This window comes from Calliphora vicina, chromosome 2 (genome assembly GCF_958450345.1).
Source record: "Calliphora vicina chromosome 2, idCalVici1.1, whole genome shotgun sequence".
NCBI lineage: Eukaryota > Metazoa > Arthropoda > Insecta > Diptera > Calliphoridae > Calliphora > Calliphora vicina.
In genome coordinates, this window is record NC_088781.1 from 41,670,307 (window position 1) to 41,691,505 (window position 21,199).

A 21,199-nucleotide genomic window follows, 5' to 3' on the forward strand; every position below is an offset into this window, starting at 1 on the left:
GGCTGCCGCATCCACGTACGTCGTCGTCATCCATCATCACCTACTACTATCTACTTTTATCTTCCTAGAAAACCGGTGTTCTTCGTGGTATTCGTGTGAAAAAAAAAATATGGGAATTTTTCGTTTTGTCTGTCTGGCTGCCAATTTCAACAAATTTCGCGTTCACTAAAAAAAGTGAGCAACAAACAATCAACAACAAAAAAGTTGTTTTTCGAATGAAGGAGAAAAAAAGTATTTTTTTTTTGTGATGGTACTTTTTTTATAACTAAATAAATAGGCGTTTTATTTTAGTGCTTTTCAATGACATTGTTGACAACGCTGTTCTTCTTGTGTGTTTTACTACTTGTTTTGTGCAACTCTGGCGACTTGTTTTTATTTATTTTTTCTTACTGTCTATTGTTGTTGTTTTCACTTTTCTGTCTACTGAGTTTTTTCGTATTGTTTCTTCTTGTGTGTTTTTGTGTGGTTGTGGAAAATAGACGCGAGCTTGTGAAAAAACATAAAATTCTATACTGAAAAACAAGAATATTTAACTAAAAAAATAATATTGTATAGCAATAAAATTAAAATAATAATATACTAAATAAAATTAAGATTTTCAACAGCAAAAAAAAATCTATATAATAATTATTAAGAAAATAAATTTGTTGGGGTGAAAAACACAACAATAAAAAAAGAAACCATTGAGAAAAAATCTAGTATAACAAGAAAGAAAATCCTATAAGATATATAATACAGACATTTTGTTGTATATTTCTAATTAATATTTTGTAATAATTTTTATAAATTAATAAAAAAAAAAGGAAGGTCTTTTACCCCGTGACCCATATTTGTTGAGGCAGATAAGTTTTATTTTATTGTAGCTTGTTGTTGTTTTCACTACAACACAATTACATTGAATTACAGCAGCGTGTGCATTTTACCGCTACTGCATATATTGCAGCAGTAGCAGCGGCCTTTGCTGTCTGCAGTTTTGGAGCGTTTTTAGAGTGTGAGTGTGAGCCTATCTATCGGTCTGCTGTGCGTCCGTGTGCGTGCTAAAGCTGCATGATATCTTTGAGTGCTTTACTAACATCATTGGGAGTTATGAGCCAACAAAATCAAAATTTACAACAACAAGGTGCTAATAACAACAACCAAAATCAAAACAACAATCCCCTGCATAATCATAATGCGCCTGGTGGAGGTGGACAGGCGGCTGGCAATGCTGCAGCCATAGCAGCAGCAAATCAAAATCCAGCTGCTGAAGGGAGCATGGAAAGGGGCAGGTATGTTGTGTTGATTAGACTTTTTGTTTACACTGTGTAGAGGTACATGATAAAAATATAAATATTTTTTGCGTTTTTATTTGAATTGAAGAAAATAATATTGCAGTTTCAGTAGTTTGAAAGTGGGAATTCTATAAATAAATTTCTATGAAATTAAATATTTAAAGGCCTCAGCTTTTTAAATTTGGAATCGTTTTTATAGTTTTATAGAGCCATACATACTTGTATAGCCTTCTAGAGCGATTTATCGGTAGTGTTTTCGGAAGTACTTTTTTTTGCTCTTTAAAACAATCATTATTTCTAAGAAATTTTTAGCTCTTTATACCGATAAATTTGTTTGTATCTTTTTAGTTCGTAAGAGCATTAATTTATTTTGGAATTTCTTTTCTTTAGAAACATTTTTGAATTATTTGTTTAGATTTCTTTAAGAACATTATTTAGCTCTTTAGAGCGCTGTATACTAGTACCTAATATTCAGCCAAATAACCAATTTTTGGCTTGTGAAAATCTACTAAATTTGTTAACAATCTTCCTTTCTTGAGGAAATTATTTTTAGATCTTGAATTCATTAGGTTTCTTTAGGAAATTTTTAGCTTTAGTTCTTTACAGCAGTTCCTTTAATCAAGTTTTTGCTTTAGCACAAAATATTTAATTCGATTTTTTAAGATCTTCATTAATTTTTAGCTCGTAAGAGCATTAAATTTATTTTCTATGTATTTCTTTAGGAAGTTTATTTAGCTCTTTAGATCGCTATTACGAGTACCTAATATTCTACGAAATCTATTAAGAGGAAATTATTTTTGATCTTGAATGCATTAAGTTTCTTTTAAACATTTTTAGTTTTAGTTCTTTACAGCAGTTCTTTTAATCAAGTTTTTTAAATATTTAATTCAAATTTATAAGATCTTTATTAATTTAATAAAATTTTTGAAAAAATATTAATTTTTATGATCAATACAGTCTTTTTAAATATGTCTAAAGTGAATAATTTATAATAGCAGTGTATACTAATTATTTTTAATCTATTTGCAGCTGCTTATTACGTTATGCCAGCCAAAATTCTTTAGATGAAAGTTCTCAAAAGCACATACAAAGACCCAACAGTAAAGATCGTTGTGTGGGCCAATATCACAATGAACTGCATACCACGCGTTCTTTCGAAGCCATGAACGAGATGCGCAAGTAAGAAATTTACATTAAATACAATACAAAAATAAAATTAAAATGATTATTCTTAAATACCCAATAAAAATACTACATTAAATACAAATATACAGACATTTAATAGCGATAAGAAAAATGAAAACGAAAGAACTCTAGACAGCCACAACAAATAGCTATTTGGCTGGCTGTCAGACCCATAAAATAACGTCCTGTTATCAATTTTTTGTTGTTGCTTTTAATATAAACAAAAAAATTGTTTATATTTTTATGCATTTTTGTTTGGATTTGTTTATATTTACATTTTTAATTCTAATCTCTTAGATTTTGTTTTAAGTTTTCAAAATAATATTCCGCTTTTTTCTGTTTAGTTTTTTTTTTTGTTTTTGTTTTATGTTAATACCAAAAACAAACATATGTTTTTAGATGTACATGGAAATATACATATATGAGTATATACTACATATTAGTTTTGTTGTTTTTTTTTAGTTTAACCCTGAACTTGGTTGGTTTGTCTGATTGTTCATTCATTAAGTCAACATAATTTAAGCAGCTCATCATTATTTATATTGTTGATTTTTTTGTTTTAATATCGGTTTCCGTATTTAAATTACATACATACAGTTTTTTTTGAAATACGGAATGAATAACGTTCATTTTTTTCTTTAGATTAAAGGTGTTTAAAAGTAATAACAATAAAATACTAAAGAAAAAAGGTAAAAGTTTATTAAGAGGAAAGAAACAAAGACTCAAAAAATGTGTGTTTAATATAAGTACATTTGTTAAAGCTAGAGCGGGTGGTTGGTTGGTTAAAAGCATTGAACTTTCAAAATGTTTCAGTTTTTAAGAAATGCATAACGAATATTTTTGTGTATACAACAACAGCAACAACAAAACGGTGGAATATTTTGAAAATATATGAATATGGCTGTATATTACCGGTTATTTTGTGTTACCATATCTAGTACATATTGTATAAAAACGTGTTTAAATAGTTACATATTTCCTTATAAGGTTTAGCATACAATCATGTCAATTACATTATTAGTATGCATACTTTTCTATAGAGTTTGTTATATTCATTAAAATAGCTAAATATTTACATTAATATTTTGAAAATTTCCGCTATTTTTTATTTATTAGTTTTTTTAGCCGGTTTAGAATACTGTTTTGGTTCTTATCTTTTACAAAATTCTTCATATAAAAAAAAATAAATTTTATTAAGAGATAATCAACATTTTATGGTATCGCGAGGTCGTCATATTTGTATTTGTTAACTGACCTTTCTAACGATTTTTTATTTCATTTGTAAACAATTTTATTACGTTACAATTTTTTTTTTTTTAATTAAAATGTTATTTTATACATATTTGCACGTTTAATATTGTATTTGTTTTATAGACAAACATGAGTATTGTTTTGAAATATTTCATTTTCAGTATGAAAATCATTCAATATATCATCAATATATAGGGACTAAATTTATTTGAATAATCGAGTAAAAATATATATTTTATATTCGAATGAATAACATTTTTCTATATGTATATGGGGGATTTCATGTCAAGTGAACCAATTTTTAAAATCGATGTCTTCCGATCGGGATGAAATTTGCACCAAGGTTAGACCAAGATTAGACTTACCCCCTATAACTCTCTGAGTTATAGGGGGTAAAAATTTGACATTTTGGCCACACATGTATTTTTTCTCATCCATGTAACTTATTACCTATTGTTCTTAGCAAAATGTTTCCCAAATAGTTTAGATAGCTATTTCTTAAATTTTTCGAAAAAAAAGATTTAAAAAAAAAAATAAAAAATTTTTAATATTTTTTTCCGAAATCAAAAACTTTTTTGACTTTTTTTTTCAAAATGGACCGTTTTTTTCTTAAAAGAAAGCTTAGATATTTTCCTTGAAAACCTATTTGGTCGCTCAGTGGGATGCGAGTTCGATATCTATCAAAATAAATGTTTTGTAACTCAAAACAAGCTATTTTTGACTTTTTTTGCAAAATCAAAAACATTGATGAAATTTTTTATTTTAATAGGGCCCTTTTTTAATTTTTTTCTCAAAAGAAAGCTTAGGTCTTTTCCTTAAAGCCCTTTTTGAGTCGCTTAGTGGGATGCGAATGGGATATCTATCAAAATAAATATTTTGTAATATTTTGTAACTCAATACATAAAATTTTTGTTTTTTTTTTTGGCAAAATCAAAAACTTCTTTTAATTTTTTAACAAAATGGGCCTTTTTTTAATTTTTTTTTGCTCAAAAGAAAGCTTAGTCTATTCCTTTATGAGCTTTTTGGTCTCGTAGTGGGATTCGAGGAATATATATCAAAATAAATGTTTTAACTCAAAAATTGTTTGTCTTGAGTTACAAAACGTATAACTCAGAGAGTTATTGACCCTCATATATAAAAATGGTGTAAAAAATGTATAGTAATTCCTAAATTTTGGAAAATCCCTCCGGAAAAGTCTAAAAAAAAAAGTTTAGAATAAAAAAAATTTCGATTCGACATTGAATGAAACATACATTTTTGAGAAAGGCTAGCTGGGTACGGTTGTAGATTAAGAATTTCTTGTTTTTCACCTATACGTCACAATTTTAAGAAAAATAGGTATCTATTTTTTTGGTCATTTTTGGATTTTAAAACACATACAAAAATTTCAGTTTAATGCATCATAATAATTTTTGATATTTAAAAAGATTTGTTTACTTTTAGTGAATAATAAAAACATATTTTTGAAAAAATAAATTCTAGTATAATTTTTAAGAAGTTGACAGATCTATCCCAAAATATTTAATTATTAAGATTTGTGAAGAAATTTAAACAAATCGATGCTATATTTTTTTTATTTACTAGAAATCTATATTTTCGACCAATGCACTAAGTAAATGCTCCTTAGCCAAAACGGCAAAAATGAATTTCGATAGATAATTCTGCAACATATTGTATATTTTGTGGCTAAACGAAATGAGGTCTTACAGGAACAAGTATTCATAAATTCAAATCAGTAAAAAATTATTATTCATTCAAAAATTAAAAATGGTTTTTATACACTTTTTGCAAAAATGCCTAAAGAGGGCCTTTAAGGCCAATTACATCACTTATATGGGGGCTAGGTTGAATTATGGACCGATCTTCATAAATTTTGTAAAATGGCGTTTTATTTTCAGGCACAAAATGTTGCCAACATATTTTGTACCATTTCCATGTAATTGTCACTAATGTCTTATCACTTGGCTGACTCCAATATACATTTTGGATCGTGTAAAATACGTATGCGCTCTATAGTGAAGTCACTTTAAACGTTTATTTTGTACTGCAGTTTAGAAAGTAGTTATTTTACCCACCAGAAGCAATCAATTGGAGAGTTGTCGGAAGAATGTTTGTTTACAAGCTATCGTTTATTGGACTGTCATTGATATTTTTTAGATAACTGTTTGTGGTCAATTTGCACCCGTACATGTTAAAATAAATATTTATATTGTTGATCAAGTAACCAGTTATGTAGCTAGTAAAGTAACTGACGCTATGTAACCAATATGTGAATTCAATGCATTGACTACTTTGGACCAGCTATCGGACAGGCTTAGTGTTAAAATAATTAGTCACGTAGCTTTTGAAGTAACTAGTTCCCACCCCAAATGATGGGTAAAATCACTAGTTCGGTACTTTCTCTTAGAACTGCAGGTTTATTATTATTATTATTGGTACCTTTAGTTCTTAAACAATCAAGAGTAAACGGCTGCACCGATTTGATTGACATTTGAAACATAGATATTCCTTTACTTGGAAGCAATAATATACTATATAGTTTTTCTTAACTTGGACCATAAAGGGACAAAAGAGGGCAAAATTTGTACTACCCATACAAAGTAAATAGTTATTTTCGAATATCTGCAGAACTAAAATTTTGACTATCTTCAAACTTTATACGAAACAATTTCGTATCACTGTTTGAAGTTTAACTAAAAATGGGATGGATCGGAACAGGGGGTGTGACACCTCCCATACAAAGCAAATAGTTATTTTCAAATATATGGTGAACTATAATTGTAGAAGTCTTGAAATTTAATCCGAAAATGGGCGGTATTAAATTAGTGGGCGTGGCACCTACCACACAAAGTAAATAGCTATTTTCGAATATCTGGATAACTGTAAATGTGAAAGGCTTCAAACTTCATATAAGTTAATTTCTTATCTAAACAACTGTTATAGCTATAGTCTTCTAACATTTTATAAATAGCTTTCATATCATTGTAAGGAGTCTGACTAAAAATAGGCGAATGTCTTAAAAAAGATTTTTTAAAATCACAGGATATTTTTTATACCTTCAACGGCATAGTATGCAATTAATCACAAACATGAAATTCCGGTATTAATTATATTAATTTATTTGCTTATAAAATCTTTGCACATTTTTTTTATTTTACTTCGCCAGGGGTAGCGAAGCGCACCGGGTCAAGCTAGTTGTCTTATAATAATTAATATCGTGATGTAATTGGACATAAACAGTTTTTATTTGTACATTTGTAAGAATCGGTTCATAATTGACCCTACCTTATATTGTCACATATTGATGGTGGGTATACAAGATTCGGCAATCGGACAGCATTCGGATTTGTCATCTCCGATTTTAAGTTTTTTTGACTCAAGAGCTTCTCCGGAAAAATGCATATTCTGAACCCTTATAGAAATGTTTTTAAAGTGTTTTTTTTTTAATTTTTTTTTCAAAAATCAATCTTAGACATTTATGGTCCTATAATGTTCAGTAGAATTATCCATATAAATTGTTGTAAATCAACCAAAAATCATTAAAAGGGAGTGCCGAAATGCTTATTTTGTATTTCTCTAATAACAACCTATTACTAGCTAAATTGTTAATAAAAACAAAAATGTTTTATTGTATATTTAATTATTTTATTTTCTTCCCACAATACAAGAATTGTGGTTAACTGAAGTATGTGTAAGTTGTTTGCGAAACAACTTTTTGCAAACACTTGTTTACAAAAAACTTGCTGTTCATTAAGCGATTTCTTACTATTTCTTGTTGGTATTTATAATTTTACAGGCAAAATCTTTTATGCGATGTTACACTGGTAGCAGAGGATATTGAAATACCAGCCCATAAAATGGTGTTGGCCTCATGCAGTCCTTATTTCTACGCCATGTTTACGAGTTTCGAAGAATCGCGTCAAGGACGTATAACCCTGCAGGGCATAGATCATCATGCCTTGGAACTGTTGATAGAATATGTTTACACTTCCACCGTCGAAGTGAATGAGGATAATGTACAAGTACTGTTGACAGCGGCCAATCTGCTGCAATTGACCGATGTCAGAGATGCCTGTTGTGATTATTTGCAAACACAATTAGATGCCAGTAATTGTTTGGGTATACGAGACTTTGCCGATATGCATGGTTGTGTTGATTTGGTTAATTATGCCGAGACTTATATTGAACAACATTTTAAGTGAGTAAATACAATTATTTCTTTGTTTTCAGTTAATAAGTTAATAAAATATTTATTTGTTGTTGTTGTTGCTTTTTTTCAACTTGCAGTGAAGTCATCCAGTTTGATGAATTTTTAAATTTAACATCCGAACAGGTTATAAATCTCATACGCAATGATCGTATTTCTGTCGCGGGCGAAGAAAAGGTTTATGAGTCTGTCATCAATTGGATACGCTATGATCCCACACTACGTGATCAATACACGGCCGAGCTAATGGAACACGTACGTTTGCCCTTGCTGTCCAAGGAGTATATAACACAAAATGTCGATAAGGAAGCCCTGTTGGAGGGAAATATTGTTTGTAAAAATTTGATTATTGAAGCATTAACATATCATTTGTTGCCGAACGAAATAAAAACAGCCAGGACTATACCAAGGAAACCAGTAGGTTTGCCCAAAATTCTGTTGGTTATAGGAGGTCAGGCGCCAAAGGCTATACGTTCGGTGGAATGTTATGATTTGAGAGAGGAGAAATGGTATCAGGCAGCTGAAATGCCAAACCGTAGATGCCGGTAAGTTGATTTAACAAATAGGACAAACAAAAATTTAGTGGTTTAATTTTTAAATATATTTTTAGAGCGGGTTTAGCTGTTTTGGGTGATCGAGTTTATGCTGTGGGTGGCTTTAATGGCTCTTTACGTGTACGCACCGTAGATGTTTATGATCCCGCCACTGATCAATGGTCTACTAGCAATAGCATGGAAGCTAGACGTTCTACTCTGGGTGTGGCCGTTCTAAATGGCTGCATTTATGCTGTGGGTGGTTTTGATGGCACCACTGGCCTATGCAGTGCCGAGGTTTATGATCCCAAGAACGAAGTTTGGCGTTTCATAGCCTCCATGTCTACCCGACGCAGCTCGGTAGGTGTAGGCGTGGTTAATAGTTTGCTCTATGCCGTGGGTGGCTATGACGGCTTTACCCGCCAATGCTTGTCTTCGGTTGAACGTTATAATCCTGACAATGACAATTGGCATGCTGTGGCTGATATGTCAGCCCGTCGTAGTGGTGCCGGTGTTGGTGTTCTTAATAATATTTTGTATGCTGTGGGAGGACATGATGGACCCATGGTGCGTAAATCGGTTGAATCTTATGATCCCGAAACAAATCAATGGCACTCGGTGGCCGACATGTCATTCTGTCGTCGTAATGCTGGAGTAGTTGCTCATGATGGACTACTGTATGTGGTGGGTGGCGATGATGGTGATTCCAATTTATCTTCGGTTGAGGTTTATAGTCCTGAGTCGGACTCTTGGCGCATTTTGACAGCTTCGATGACCATTGGTCGCAGTTATGCTGGTGTGTGTATGATAGATAAACCCATGTGAATAGAAGAGCAGGGTGCATTAGCACGGTAAGTAGATGTTTCACCAGGAGTGGTAATTTGTTTTTCGTCGAATTTGTTTTTTTAATTTTGAAAATAATTTTAGACTTTTTTGAAAAACATTAGAAATTTTAGTTCCAAATTTTTTCCAAAATTTTTTTTGGTAAAATTTGTTCTTCATTGTTTTCATGTTAAAATGTTTGCTCCAATAAAAATAAAATTTCTATTCCCCTTCTTTTTCTCCACATTCATAGACAAGCGGCCATTATCTCTATAAATGGTATTGTGGATGATGAGAACAGTCAAGCTGAGGGTACAATTGAAGGTGCTGTGGGTTATGTACGCAATGACCAACAACAACTGCAGCAGCAGCAGCAGCAACAATCACAAAATAACAACACTAATCAGCAGCAACAACAACAACAGCAATTACAACAGCCTCTAATTCATCCACATTATGAAAATATTTACGAAAGTATAGAACAATATAATGCAGCCGCTCATGGTGGTGCAGTAGTTGGTGCAGCAGTTGTTGGAGCAGCAGCTGCTGTAGCACCAATTAATGCAGCCAATAATAATAATGCTAATGCCCCTGCCGAAGAACCGCAACAACAACCAACTCTGGCCCAACCACAAGCTCTACAACAGCAGCAGCAGCCACAACAAGCCACAAATAATGAAAATAATACTCAACAAGGGAAACAATCAAGACTGGCAGCTAACAATATTAACTATCGCAATGATTTATACGATCGCTCAAATGCCATTAACTTAAATGCAGCCCAAACGAATGCAGGTCTAGCAGCAGCAGCAGCTGGCAGTAATAATAACTATGATATACCAAGATCTGTAAGATCAGGTTTAGGATTTCGAAGAAATTTTCAATTAGATTTACATGCTGGTAAGTGTAATTAAAATAATTTAAAAACAACATAGAGAATCAAATGATTTGTATTCAATTTTTTAGCCAATCCCCGCTTTAATGCTTTTCGCTGTAACGGTGTCACCTGCAATCACTACAGCACCACCACCACCTCATCCTCTGCTTCCTCTTCATCGTGTCATCGTCAACGCAGTTTCGACGATACTGAATCGCAAAACTATTACAATCTGAATCACTATCAGCCACCAGTACGTTATGAAAATATCTATGAGCAAATACGTGACGAGCCCATTTATCGCAATACAAACGGTGCTCGCGTGTATGGCCGTTTAAATGTCATTGGTCATGGTATTGGACGCATTGAACGCCATTTGAGTTCATCGTGCGGTAATATTGATCATTACAATTTGGGTGGCCATTACGCGGTATTAGGTCATTCACATTTCGGTACTGTGGGTCATATACGTTTGAATACGGGTTCCAGTATTAGTAGCACTAGTACTACCAATAGTTCCAGTGTTACTTCAACTGTTAGTTGTAATTCATCGACATGCAGTGGTGGCGCAGGAGCTGTTGGTGCCACATCGTCCACAAGTATCCAAAGGGATGGCACTAATAATGTTAAGAACAGTTCCTCGTCATTCTTTAGCTGTTTGCATGGTGAAAATACTCAAAGTATGAGTAATATTTATAAAGCATCCGGTAATGGTGGCTCCTCGTCCATCAATAGTCACTTGAATATGGGCTCCAATAATTTGAGTGTTAATAGTGAGTACTACTAAATTTTAAGTCGTTATTGTTAAATCATTTAGATTGCTATTTAAAATCGGCCCACAAAGAGCTGAGATATTTATTAAAACATCCCATTTCTTTCCTCTTCTTAGACACACCAAATAGTTCCAAAGATCGTGAATCACGTGCCGCTTCCGCTGGGCCTCTAATAAATCCCAATGCAAATGGTAACAAGGAAACCACACCAACCACATCTTCCACACGAACAACAGGAGCCATACCCAAAATTAAAGCATTAAATTTAGGCTCGAAACAAAACTCCAATACTTCACAACAGAATTCCAATACAACAACGACTGAAAAGACAACTGTAACATCACTGAAAAATGCTCTCACCAAGAAATCATCATCCTCATCAAACGCTTCAATGTCATCAACATCGACACAAGCCCAAAAATCACAAACATCTGTATCGAAAAGCTCAAATAACCAGAACTCAACAATGGCTGAACAAAATAACAGCACTTTAAATCGTATTTCCAAATCTAGCCTACAATGGCTATTGGTCAATAAATGGCTTCCTCTATGGATGGGTCAGGGTGCCGACTGCAAAGTAATCGACTTTAATTTTATGTTTTCTCGCGACTGTGTCGATTGTGATGCAGCCTCAGCAGCCGCTCAAATGTCCAATCCTTATGGTACACCACGTCTCACAGGTCTGCCACAAGATATCGTACGTTTTAATGCCAGGGCAGAAATGCATGCAGCAGCTACTTATCGCCGACAAAATGATCTTAATACGTCAAGACCAGTGCACAACACTTTGAATCGTTTGAGAGAGGCCGAACCTAGTCCTTATGCCAGACGCTATGAGGATCCTTCATATGAAAATGTGCATGTACAATGGCAAAATGGTTTTGAATTTGGTAGATCCCGAGATTATGATCATTCTATTGCAACAGCAGCTACAGCAACTGGACCTTATCAGTCGCCAGCTGCTCAACGGGCTCCCCTGCAACGGGCACGTTCAGAAAGCCCCACTTTAAATCAACGCAATAATACTTATGCCTCTAGACGTTTAAGGCCAGTAAATAACTTATCAACTAATCAAGCTGCCGCTGCCTCTAACCCTCCTTCCTCTTCTAATGCCAACACAGCCACCAACAGTGTCAAATTTAAAGATACTTATCGTAATTTTGAAAATAAAACTGAAAATAACAACTTTAAACCCAATTTAACAAAGGCAGAGACTTTAGATGTTGTCGAAAATGTTGCCACATTGCCTTTACCAAAGCCAGCAGTTTCGGCTACTGCCGAATCATCACCCTTAGAAGATTTAGAAGGTGCTGTGGGCGGTTTAGTAGTGGAAATAAAAGCAACGAGTGAGCCAACTCCGTCAACATCCTCATCATCATCTGTAGTAACGGCGAATGAAGTTAACAATTTGGAAACTGCTGCCCCCGTTGCCCAACCTATTGATTTGCCGGACAACGATAATTTGCCAATTTTAACAAATAATTTAGATGTTAAAACTACCAATACTAGTAATGAACAAAAGGATATTTAAGTTTTAAGTGTATATTAAAGGCAATGTAAGTTTTTTTAAAACTTAAAAGAAAGACAAAATTGTTGTAGGAGAAAATGAAACACATTCATGTCAAATTTAAGTTATCGAAAAATATTACAATCGGCAACTTTTCTATAAAAGGTATTGGTATCGATAATTTATTTAAAGAAAATTTCATCGATAAGTTTTCTATAAAAATTGTTATCGACAAGTTTTCTATAGAAAAATATTGTTTTCGATCATTTTTCTATCGAACAATATTTGAATCGGTAAATTTTCTATAAAAAATCGAGTTATCGATAATATTTCTATAGAAAAATCTTGTTTTCAATAACTTTTCTATAGAAAAATCTTGTTTTCAATAACTTTTCTATAGAAAAATCTTGTTTTCAATAACTTTTCTATAGAAAAATCTTGTTTTCAATAACTTTTCTATAGAAAAGTCATGTTGTCGATAATTTTTCTATAGAAAAGTCATGTTTTCGATAACTTTTCTATAGAAAAGTCATGTTATCGATAACTTTTCTATAGAAAAGTCATGTTATCGATAACTTTATCGATAACTTTTCTATAGAAGTCATGTTATCGATAACTTTTCTTTAAAAAAGTCATATTTTCTATAACTTTTCTATAGAAAAGTCATATTTTCTATAACTTTTCTATAGAAAAGTCATGTTTTTTATAACCTTGTTATCGATAACTTTTCTATAGAAAAGTCATGTTTTCGATAACTTTTCTATAGAAAAATCATGTTTTCGATAACTTTTCTATAGAAAAGTCATGTTTTCGATAACTTTTCTATAGAAAAGTCATGTTTTCTATAACTTTTCTATAGAAGTCATGTTTTTTATAACCTTGTTATCGATAACTTTTCTATAGAAAAGTCATGTTATCGATAACTTTTCTATAGAAAAGTCATGTTATCGATAACTTTTCTATAGAAAAGTCATGTTATCGATAACTTTATCGATAACTTTTCTATAGAAGTCATGTTATCGATAACTTTTCTTTAAAAAAGTCGTGTTATCTATAACTTTTCTATAGAAAGTCACGTTTTCGATAACTTTTCTATAGAAAAGTCATATTTTCTATAACTTTTCTATAGAAAAGTCATGTTTTTTATAACTTTGTTATCGATAACTTTTCTATAGAAAAGTCATGTTATCGATAACTTTTCTATCGACAACTTTTCTATAGAAAAGTCATGTTTTCGATAACTTCTCTATAAAAGTCATGTTTTCGATAACTTCTCTATAAAAGTCATGTTATTGATGTCTTTTGTATAAAAAAGTCATGTTATTGATGTCTTTTCTATACAAAAGTCCTATTGGTGATAACTTTTCTATAGAAAGGTATTGTTATCGATAATTTTCTATAGAAAAATCATGTTATCGATAATTTTTTTTCTAAAAAAAATCTTGCTATCGATAATTTTTCTATAAAAAATCTTGTTATCGATAATTTTTCAAAATGTTATCGTTGATTTTTTTGGCTAAAAAAACTGACATGAAAATTTTAAGTTTATGCAATTGTTTTCTTTTGCTACAATTATGTCTCATTTTAAGTTTAAAAACTTATTTATTTATCTTTGTGGATAAATTAAAAAAGAAAAAATTATACAAAAATTCAAAACATAATTAGTTGTTAAGTATTTTAGGCATGGTTAAGACAAATATTCTTAAATTGATACATAATAGTTGAATTAACCTTCATTTCAAAATGACTTTTTTGCATTATTCATCAACCATTACTGTTTATTTAGATTTATTATTTTTTATTCTTATTTCATTCTTTAAGTTTCCAAACGAATATTTGCAATATTTTTTCTAAAAAAAGCCCCACAATTTTTTTTATTTCTATTTATACATATAGTTTTTTTGTTTTTCTTATATTTTCGAATTTAGTTTTGTTTACTGATTATTTTCTTAAATAATAATATGCCATTTTATATTAAATATCTATTTACTTATTAATTTGTTTGCTATACTTTAAGTATTATACATTAAAAAAATGCAAATTCTAAAAATATTTACTGCAACTTATTTTTTTTTTGTCATGTAATTTATTTATATAGTAAAAGTACTATATATTGTAAAGAACAAAAAAAACAAAACCTTCCTATTTTTAACAAAAAAGATTAAAAGACTTGTTAGTTTTCTGGCTCTATTTTTTAATCCACTGTCTTCCAGTTTTAACTGTTAGCTGTTTACTTAAACATTTCATTCACAACTTTCATTCAAATTTTAGTCTACTTTCAATTTCATTAACAAAACAAAAAACTCATTCTTATAATTAATTAAACTTAGAAAATATGTAGTTGTAATAATGGATTTTAAATACTCATTAATGAAAACAAAAACAATACATATGAACGCACAATACAAAATAAATAAAAGATTTTAATCTTATACATTCACAAAAAAATTTGAAGAATTATAATGTTTTTGGTAATACACTGACTGGAATTTCAGTTGTAAAAACAGAAATACTCTTATTTAAAATTACATACATATATACATACAATTATAAATGCACTCATGTATTAAATAAATTTATAATAAAGATATGTGGTTATAGACAAAGATAGTAAAGAGTTTTATTTATTTTCTTAAGGTCATTGGATTCAAAAGGAAACATTTCCGAAATACAAATTCGAACAATTTTATTTTGAAATTGAGTTAAGTAGTAACACCCTTGCTAAATTAAATGCCTCTGTCACCGCTTACAAAATTAAAAAATCGCCAGTTAACTTGCGGGACTATATACTGCACAGATGTGTCGGATTTATACATATCAGAGGTTCGTAACTTAATTGATTATAGTTCTGTATCTCTCGTATGAATTTGTAAAACGCGAACGGAAATGCAAATTACTTTCACCGTTTCCAAATGTATTTCAGAATTTTCTAATTGTATTTCGGAAATTTGTAATTATGGGTGAATTCCAAAACGTCTGTATGCAATGCAACCTTAAAAAGTCGAGCGATTCTTAACGCAACCGTGTAAACTTTGATAATGTTTCATTCATATCGCAAAATGTATGAAAAAGTAAAAAAAAAGCAATGCAGTCATATCTTTATCTTTGACTTGATAATGATATGACTGCATTGCATACAGACGTTTTGGAATTCACCCTATATTTCAGAAAATTCCAATTGAATTTCCGAAATTTCCAATTATATTTCAGAATTTTCTAATTGAATTTCAGAATATTCCAATTATTTTTCAGAACTTTCCATTTATATTTCAGAAATTTCTAATTGTATTTTAGAATTTTCTAATTGTATTTCAGAATTTTCGAATTATATTTCAGCATTTTTAATTTATACTTAAAAATACAATTGTAAATTTCTGTAATACAACTAGAAATTTCTGAAATATAATTGGAATATTCTGAAATTCAATTAGAAAATTCTGAAATATAATTGCAAAATTCTGAAATACAATTAGAAATTTCTGAAATACAATTGGAAATGGTTCTATGTGTATTTCTCGATGTTACCAACTTAATTTTGATTTTTGTAAATATTTTAATAATTGAATTCAGGATGAACAAGTAAGAGAGCTATATTCGGCTGTTCCGAGTCTTATATACCCTTCACAAAAATAAAAATTTTAAATATTTTTAGGTAAACAAAATTTATTTTTTTTGCAGTTTTTTTATTTTTTGGAAAAAAAATTTTCGAATTGTTTTTTTAAGTTTTCTTTTTAAATTTTTTTTTAAACTTAAAATTTTTTTTTTTGTTGTTTTCAATTTTTTTTAATATTTAGCGAAAAAAAAACTTTTGTTGAAAAAAAAATCGGGTTAAAAAATATTTTTCCGATTTTAAACCATTGTAGGTCCAACTTATCATTAGATATATATATTGTCTGTATTAATGACTTAGTAATCCAGATATAGGTCAAAAATCGAGGTTGTCCTGGTTTTTTCCTCATATCTCAGCCATTTGTGGACCGATTTTGCCGATTATAAATAGCAAACTTCTCGGAAGCATGTCTGACAGAATTACTGAAGTTTTGGATCCCGAAGATATCTGGGTCTTCAGAAAATTGATTTGAACAGACAGACTGACATGGCTTAATCGACTCCGCTATCTATAAGGAACCTGAATATATATACTTTATAGGGTCGGAAATGAAAAATGTAGAAAATACAAACGGAATGTCAAACATATGTATATACCCTTCTCACGAAGGTTGTAACGAAGTTTTCGTTACATACATATAAAATTATTATGAAGTTTATAATTTTTATGAATGCCACTTTATTTTGTATTGCATTTTGTTTATTACTCTGAATTATATTTTGTTTATTACTCTGAATTATTTATCTCATTTATTACTCTCAAGAAATAATGTTAAATAACGTAAATAATGTTAAATAATATAAATAATGTTAAGTATAACATTTGTTGAGAAATAATGTTAATTATAATAGTATAAGAGAACTTAACAGCAATTAACATTCACATATATTTAAATCAGGGAAAGGCAAAACATGGGCGCCGCGTTTTTCATTTACTCTTCTCTTACGTGCGTGTGCACACGCATTGTAGAGAAATAAACAACTTTTAATCAGTCTAGCTTGAGAACTCAAACAAGCAGGTTGTGTATCGTTTTTTATCGTACAATTTAAGAATCAGCGTTGCCAGTGAAAAAAAATATGTCCCAACATTTAAAGATGTATGATAAACAATATGAGATTTTACATTTTTAATTGGGGAAAAGCGACGAAAGTTTACTGGCAACACGGATTCGTGGTGAGAGCGGAGAGAGTGTATAACAAATACAATCGTAAAATGCAATAGTATAGGTTGCCTTTCCCTGATTTAAATTATTAACTCAATAATGGTAGTAGTAATGTTTATCACTACTACTCTGTGACGATCGGTTAGTGGTCGAAGTGCTGATCACCACAACTTTAGTTGAGCTTAGGCTGTGCTCGTATGCGGACAGTTGGTACAAGTTTGTAATAGCTTTACTACTAACCGCACATAAACACAAATAAGCCCAACTCAAGTAGTGTACAGGGATACTACTGGTATTACACAGCCATAGTTCCCAGACACATTAGTTGTAGTGTACAGGGACACTACTGGTGTTACAACGCCATAGTTCCCAGACACATTAGTTGTAGTGCACAGGAACACTAATGGCCATAGTTTCCAGGCGTAGTAGTGACTAACACACTAATCTCCACAAAATCTTACCAATAAATGTTTAGGACTCCTGACAGTTCGGGGAGTCTTTAGCCAACCTTTAAGTTTACTCGACGTTTCACGGTTAATTGCTGTTAATCCTTTAATATCCTGCAAGGTCCTGAGTTATGTATATATATTAATGTTTCTGAATAAAACACTTTAAAAATAATAATTAAATACAAGGTGTATTTTATATCCTGACTCCGAATGAGCTAATCCTGGCAAAGATTGTTATAAGGTGACGGGTATAAAAATTAGCGTTATCATTAAAATACCGTTACCGAAATAACTGCAATTACCATAAGAGCTAAAATGCGTCATTGAAATAATCCTCGTTAACGTTACATTTTAACCGTGTCGAATCAGTAGCCAACCTTGGTTTTTAATTTCCATTGCAGGCTGCCCTATGATTTGTTATTTCCACAGATAAATTTGTAAATAGGTACAAGGAATGTAATGAGTTGGACGTAATTGGGCATAAATAGTTTTGAATCAAAAACTTTACTATGTACTGGTTTAGTAATAAAAACTATTTCTTACCTTTTTTCAACGTTCGTATCTCTAACTTGTCTCATCAATATCCATGCCATAAATTACAAAAAGGTTCATCATTCTAATTAGTTTCCCCATTCATTTAGGCGTGCTTTTTTAATAACTTAATATGTATGTACCAAAACTTTGTAATATTTCTTTTAAACAACACTATTTCACATAAAACAAATAATTTCAACATATTTATTCAACATTTGTAGGTAATTTTTTTAAAACAATTTTTTTTTATCTCTCAACACCAAAGTTTGGCGCGTAATTTTGTAAACAATTACACCTTTTTGTTATTTATGTAACTCGCACATATTTTTTTAAATACATGTTGTAATTAATACACCTTTGAAAATATTATTAACAATTACACATTTCGAATTATTTTAAATTAATTTAAACTAAAAACCCTTATTGACCGACCTGACACGCACTTTTAAATGAACTTTTGGTCAGTTTATATTTGGCTCAAAAAAAGTACTGTTAATTTAGCGATTTTAATCAAATAGTATTTAAGAGAGTGAAAGTTCATTGAGCTTTTTAAACATATCGCTCATTTGCTGCAACAACGTCATAATTCAAAAAAGGCGTTTGTCAAATATACGAGAAAACATGAATTTTAATTTTGACGTTTACAACGAAAAAACATTCTCATACATAAAACAAGTAAGAGAGTTATATTCTATATTCGGCTGTGCAGAATCGTATGTACCCTTCACCAAATTATAATTCAAAATACAAATTTTAAATATTTTTTTTGGAAAATTATTTTTTTTCCAAAGTTGTATTTTTTTTGTTAAATTGTTATTTTTTTTTATTTTTTTAAATTTAAATTTTTTTTTGGTGAAAAAAAATTCGGGTTAAAAAATATTTTTTCCGATTTTGACCCATTGTAGGTCCAACTTATGTGGACCGATTTTACTGATTTTAAATAAGAAAATACTCGAAAGCATGTCTGACAGAATTATTGAAGATTTGGATCCCGACGATATTTGGGGTCTTCAGAAAATTTTCCTGTTATTTAGAAACTTTTTATTTTAGAAACGATTGTAGATATTTGACTGAAATTTCACATAGTCAGTGCTGAGGTGTTTTTGTGTTGATTTATATTTATATGGGTTCGTAATTTGAATGGGATATAGGGATATCGGGCCTACAATATTTTTAAAAAAGTACCAAAAATTCAGTTCTTATCCGAATGTCAAGAATTTATATATTTTGTTGATTAATATTGAATTTATTTATTTTAACAAAATCCAAAACTGAGTAAAAATATAAATGAAGTGGCGGAAATTTTGGTCTGTGACTATAAATGGTCACTGAAATTTCCAATACGATTAAAACAATTAAGAATTAAACTTTAAACATTAAAATCTGAATTAAATAATTATAATACATAAGCATGTTACACCATTTTTAAAATGATTACGTATTTAAAAAAACGTTACCAACACTAAACTTCCCAAATTTCCCCAAAACTTCCGTTAATTTATTTTTGTTTTCATTTAGGAATTCGTAAACAAACAAAATATACATAATAAAACAACAAAAACATAAATTGGAATAGATTTTTATCTATAGTACGCTTTTTTCTTGAGCCTAAAAAACGCAACCCTGTGTCAATTTCATACAACTGTGTTAAAAAAATGACCAATTTTAATGAAAAATTGAAAGTTGCATTTAGATAATTTTGTGAATACGGGTGAGTTGGACGTGGATTTGGTATAACTCGGAAGAAAAATACAGAAAAAATTTACAAAGAAAAAAATTCATGTACAACAAAGGAAAAAATATAAGAAAATTTACTGAACTGTTGTAAAACAATATAAACAAGAAAAAAAATATATATAATTTTTATATATAAACTGCAAGTCTTTTATTATTAGTTTATAAGAGATTTTGCACAAAGAGCACTTGAACAAACAAATGAAAAAGTAATTAAATTACGATTCGTAGGCTTTTATAATAGAAAATATATGAAAAAGTGAAAAAAGTCACTGTAAATTCAAGCAAGGGCTATTTGGTACAGTTGGACAGCATTAAAAAGTTACCTCGACGGTTGTTGGAGATTTGGTTGCAGGTTGATATTCTGGACATTTCCTAATATGGTAAAGTTGTGAAATTTCGTTTTTGTTTCATGAAAACAAAATGGCGTCGTAGGGCGTCACCAAATACGTGTTAAAATTGTAATAGATTATTGGATGGAGGTGCGTTTCTTTGTTTTAGCCTAGACTCAAACCATTTCGGGTGTGTTTAGTTTGTATTTGTGTCAGAGTTGTATTCACTGAACTAATTTTGTTTTTGCCGTGATGCCAGATGTTAGAAGAGATTTAAATGTACTTTTGGGATTCAAATTTGGCGCTGTAGATTTTTGAAGCCGAATTTTAAAATTTTTGAATATAACATGAATTTTCATGTACAATAATTTTTTAAAAGAATATTTAGTTTTTATATTCTCTACATTTTCATGATAATTGCAGCACTGCCAATTGTTATAAGTCTATATACACATATACGATTCAATTATTAAATCAGTAAATCTTCAGAATTAAAACACAAAATTAATGAGTATTTTATGAAAAATGCTGGAAAGTTTTCAAACTTAGAACTGAATTGTTTAACAAATTTTATAAATTTTTGAATATGGGAATTAAAACTATAAGATTCAAGCCCAATAAATCCAAGAAATAACTCTTCATTTTCCTTTTTTATATAATTTCTCTACCAATTGCAATCAATATTAATCATATAGAGAAATGATTAATTAATTAAATCGTTTAAAACCAAAAACGCAATTACTAGAGTTCTATAGTTGAAACAAAAAGTCGACTTTTAAATATTTGATTGGTCGACTTTTTTACTTATGAAAATACGACTTCATTTTATTTTAATGTTTAAAACATATTGCATGACTTATTGATGATATTTTCATACATTGTTCGACTTTTATGAGACTTAAAAGTTGATTTAAACTTTTTTCAGCAAAAAATCAATTGCTCGAACAATATG

General features: G+C 30.3%; 1 protein-coding gene across 2 annotated transcripts; it reads left to right on the forward strand.

The window, feature by feature from the left end:
• Positions 1–471: 471 nt before the first annotated feature.
• On the forward strand, positions 472–12,589 carry kel (kelch). Of its 2 annotated transcripts, XM_065502678.1 has the most exons (8): positions 478–1,268; positions 2,301–2,450; positions 7,504–7,905; positions 7,995–8,459; positions 8,525–9,298; positions 9,523–10,169; positions 10,236–10,919; positions 11,036–12,589. In XM_065502678.1, exons 1-8 carry the CDS (start codon positions 1,048–1,050, stop codon positions 12,448–12,450), a joined length of 4,758 nt encoding a protein of 1,585 aa, XP_065358750.1. In that variant the 5' UTR covers positions 478–1,047; the 3' UTR covers positions 12,451–12,589. The 2 variants fall into 2 exon arrangements, with proteins under 2 accessions (XP_065358752.1, XP_065358750.1); XM_065502680.1 differs by lacking the exons at positions 9,523–10,169; positions 10,236–10,919; positions 11,036–12,589 and having other exon boundaries at positions 472–1,268; positions 8,525–9,272.
• Positions 12,590–21,199: the final 8,610 nt, after the last annotated feature.